The sequence below is a fragment of the Echinops telfairi genome, unplaced genomic scaffold (assembly GCF_000313985.2).
Source record: "Echinops telfairi isolate 266 unplaced genomic scaffold, ASM31398v2 ScPeMD7_7468;HRSCAF=8506_0, whole genome shotgun sequence".
NCBI lineage: Eukaryota > Metazoa > Chordata > Mammalia > Afrosoricida > Tenrecidae > Echinops > Echinops telfairi.
In genome coordinates, this window is record NW_022111369.1 from 43784044 (window position 1) to 43788683 (window position 4640).

The window sequence follows — 4640 nt, forward strand, 5'->3', positions numbered from 1 at the left end:
TAATTGATTTTGTGGCTGTTTGGGACGCTTGAAGGAGACCTGGTGGCATAGCACCTTGAACCCCCCAGCCACTCTGTGGAAGAAAGATGAGTCTTTGGAAAGATTCCACCTTGGAAGCCCTAGGGAGTAATTCTAGTCTTCCCTATAGGGTTGGTTTGAGTTGGGTTGGGGAAGTGGAGAGGGGAGATCTGATATCAGACTATCTCCATTGTTCTTCAAATTAATATGTTTACTCCATCTTAATGTAAAATTATGAGTATTATTTGATGACAGAAGGTTTTCAACCTTTACTAATGGTTTTTGATTTGCTGGTAATTATTATTGCTAAGATGATATTGTCTTTCATTATGTGACAATGTAGCCTATGACAGAGAATTCTCCTGCAAAATGAACTCACTGCTAGCAGGTCGATTCCAACTTTATAGCCATCTTATAGCTCTGTCCGGTGCGTCGAAGACTGTGACTCTTTATGGGAGTGGAAGGCCTCAGCCCCAAATCAGAGCATTCATTACCAGAGTAATGAGAATAATAGATTTCAGTTTCCAGGTTGTATTTTCTAAGTCACTTGACCAATAAAATCACCAATTCTGACAATAAGATTCTATTAACTTTTAAATTTTGTTTAATAAAATAGTTTATGTAAATATTTCCCTATGGAAAGATTATTATGAAATTTTGAATGTTAGTAAGATCAGTTCCTTTTCTTTTATTAATTTAAAAAATGTATTAATGATTAATCAAGATTATAAATCCCTGTCTTTCATAGATAAATAAAAGAACTATACCGGGACGCATTCACATTTTCAAAATCTCAAAGAAGAAGTAGCATTATTTAATATGGAACAAAAACCTTGTGAAACACATAATGAAGATCTTTTTTCAAGTAGTGGCATCGCATCCAACGGAGGTATGTAGGCTATATAAAACAAAATGGGGAAAATATTATAATTAAGTGGTCCTTATATTATTCAGGCAAGCTGTTGCCTTTCAATATGTTTTATTTTTAACTGTGCATTGCACAATGAGTCCATGGTCTTAGTCTTAATGTTTTTTAAAAAACAGCATATCTATTTTTTAGCTTATGTTTTAGCTTATCCATTTGAGTCTAAAAAATTGTTTCACTTTTGAGGTACTTCAGCCTTAACATGTTTCATGTTTCCCTAATGCCTTCTCTTCTTCCTGTTGCTTCTTGGTCCACCCAGTCAGCTAAGCCATTTTGACTTCCCTTCCTACCCCTCACGTCCAGCCAGTACCTACACTTCTATCAGAAATGTACCCTGGGTCAATTTTTCTCTCTCTCCCTATAACTACTACCCTAGTTCAGGCCCTCATCACCTCTGACAAGAATTACTTCATAGGGGGCAGGGAGGGAGGGGAAAAAGAGGAGCTGATACCAAGGGCTCAAGTAGAAAGCAAATGTTTTGAGAATGATGATGGCAACAAATATACAAATGTGCTTGACACAATGGATGGATGTATGGATTGTGATAAGAGTTGTACGAGCCCCCAATAAAATGATTTTTTTAAAAAGAAGAATTACTTAATAAGGGAGGAGGTGGGGCAGACAGAAACAACTCTAGGTTCAATCGGCAGGTAGAATTTAATACAGAGAATTGGTTACATAGGTATTAAAAAAGCTGAGAAGCCTGAGACAGCCTAGAGATTAGCAACTGCATGCATCTGCTACCATCCTTTGAGCTAGAACCACAGAGGGAGCTTAAGCCACAAAGGAGTACTACCAACAGATCATTGGAGGCAGAGTAAGAGGCAGCGTTACCATGTTTTCTCCCCTCCTCCAGACTGCTTAATTCTCACTTGTGTATAATTGAAGACTTCTTCTGCTCACATCCACGTTTGCTAAACTCCCTAACCCCCATAGTCTTCCCCTCCATTGTACCCTCTCTCACAGCCCTTCCCATCCTTCCTTTCACTTCTCTTTCCTCATGGATCTAATAAGGGGGCATCTAATATACTGTTTTTCATCAAAGCATTTTATGAACAAGTTAATGAGTGAATTATGGAATTCTTTTAACATTTAGGTTCAAGTCCATTTTTTATGTCATCTATTCGAGGTACAATAATTGAAAACACATCTTCATCTGGGACTTTGACACAAATTCCTTTTTTCCCTAAATATGAAGTAGAACTTGATTCTCATAGAAAAATCATCTCATTCCCTGGAAAGGAACACATCGAACGTGTTTTAGAAGAATATTCACAACAAGTCAAAGATTTGCAGAGAAAATTAAATGAAGTAAGTTGCATCTTTGTCTTCTAAAACACCAGAGTATGGTCTTTGGGGGAGGGAAGAAATGAAGCACATTACCTTGGAGTAACTTCCTGAGCAGGGGGGGGGAAGAATATATATTAAAATATATGTATATATTTTATGTATATAATTTATGTATAAAATATATATTAAACTTATTAAATCTGACTTAAGTCTTCTATTATAGTATTAAAAATTGAATTGATATTAAGTCTATATGACGGGGTACCCCAAAACACCCCAGAATTATTATTTTTTTCCCCAAAGCTAAGTATTTAAATTTTTTTTAACACAACAACTGTATCACCTTTAAAGTACTCTCCATTACACTTAATACATTTGTCAAAATTACGATTCCATCCTTGGAAATATTTTTCAAACCCATCTGTTTGGATGGCTGACAGCACCTCCTTCATTTTTTTCTTCACCTTGTCTACATGGTCAAATCGCTGTCCTTTCATGTCCCTCTTCATTCGTGGAACCAAAAAGAAGTCTAACAGGGGAAAAAAAAGTCTAACAGAAAGAGGTCAGGTGAGTCAAGTGTGTGGGGCAAGAGAGCCATTCTGTTTTTTCCCAGAAACTGGCACACTGAGATGACGGCGTGAGCAAGTGCATTGTCATGCTGGCAAAACCAGTCCCCCATCTGCCACCAATCAGGACTTTTTTGTCACACACTCTTACTCAGTCTTTTCAGAACCTCTCAATAGAATGCTTGATAAACAGTCTGACCTGGTGGAACGAACTCCAAATGCACTGTCCCCTCATATCAAAAAACCAAATGAGCATTGTCTTGATCTTTGATTTCATTTAACGAGCTTTATTTGGTTGAGGTGACAATTGGCATCTTCCAATGGCGTGCCTAAGAATAGCATCATGTCTCATGACCAGTAATGACCTTGGAAAAAAAGTCTGGGTTGCTTCAGAGCTGTTCTTTCAAAGCACAGCATATTTCCACTTGACACTCATTTTTCTGGTCAGTCAGAACCTGACACACACGTTTTTCAGCGACCCTTCTCATTCCCAAATCTTCCGTTAAAATTTGCTGAACTGAGCTCCAGGATAGTCCAGATAACTTCCCCATCTCTTCAACGGTCTGTGGTTCGTCTTCCAGCATAGGTGCATGAATTTTGTTGTCATTTTCGTCCATTCGGGGAGTTGACAGTTGTCCGGAACGAGGTTTGTCATCAATCAACATTTCACCTTTTTTGAAATGACAAAATCACTTCTACACTTGAGCTTTTCCCGTAGCACTGCCCTTGTAAGCTGTGTTTAACATCACAACAGTTTCTGTGGCATTTTTCCCGAGCAGGAAACAAACTTTCAAAGTTGTACCTTGTTCTCTTAAATCGGCCATCACAAAAAACAAGGTTTAAGCAAAACTGCTTTTACGAAAAAATTCACTGTGACCTGAGAACCTTCCCAGATTATGCCACTGGGTGTACCAATACAAAAGCTCTGCCCCGTGGAGCTTTTTTCCATTTTTTGGTACCCCCTCATATACCTATTTCCTACTGTTAGTAATAATTAATAATGCCTTGGTTTCCTAGTGTTATTTTAATAAAGCTTGATGGTTCCGGATGTTATAATTCATAATTTAATCGACATTTTCTTTATGGTATTGCTAAATAATATTTGAAAGTACCATGGACTGCCAGAAGAACAAACAAATCTGTCTTGGAGGGTGTATAGCCAGAATGCTCCTTAAAAGTGAAGATGGCAAGACTTTATCTGACGTACTTTGTACGTGTTATCAATAGAGACCAATCCTTGGAAAAAAGGGCATCATGCTTAGTAAAGGGTCGGTGAAAAAAAGAGGAAGACCCTAAACCAAATGGATTGACCCAGTGGGTACAGCAGTGGGCTGAAATATAACAGCACTGTGAGAATGGCACGTGACCAGGCAGCGTGCTGTCCTGATGTACATCACTGCGTAGATCACTATGAGTTAGAGCCAAGCTAATAACACTCAACAGCAACAATCCCCCAAAAAGGAATCCCTCAACAGGACAGATTGACCCTTGCAACAGAGGGCTAAACCATAGCAATTGTGAGGATGGCTCAGCACCGGGCAGTGTTTTGTTCTGTTGTACACAGGGTGACTAACTCAACATCACCTAACCACAACAGTTTTGAGCATTGACCTTGGATGTAACAGACTTTTACTAGGTCCGATTATATAAGGATAAATAAGACCTGGTCTCATCTATTTATACATTTGTGGTTTTATGGATGGGGTATTTAAAATAAGAAATGATGGTGACAGTGTGATCTGTGCAACAAAAGTGATAGAATGCAAGATGGGGTTGCAACATACCTGCATGAAGCAGGGAACCAGTAGAGAGGTCTGAGGGGCCCGTCCCAACCCCAACTA

At 38.6% G+C, this 4640-nt stretch overlaps 1 protein-coding gene across 1 annotated transcript in view; it reads left to right on the top strand.

Annotated features, from left to right (window-relative positions):
- The window catches only part of CCDC158 (coiled-coil domain containing 158), a 93369-nt gene that overhangs the window by 3955 nt on the left and 84774 nt on the right, over positions 1-4640 (top strand). The window contains exons 2-3 of the mRNA XM_045284351.1: positions 767-907; positions 2040-2254. Of these exons, the coding sequence (XP_045140286.1) occupies positions 838-907; positions 2040-2254 (285 nt within the window). The 5' untranslated portion in view covers positions 767-837. The remainder of the gene's footprint in view (positions 1-766; positions 908-2039; positions 2255-4640) is intronic.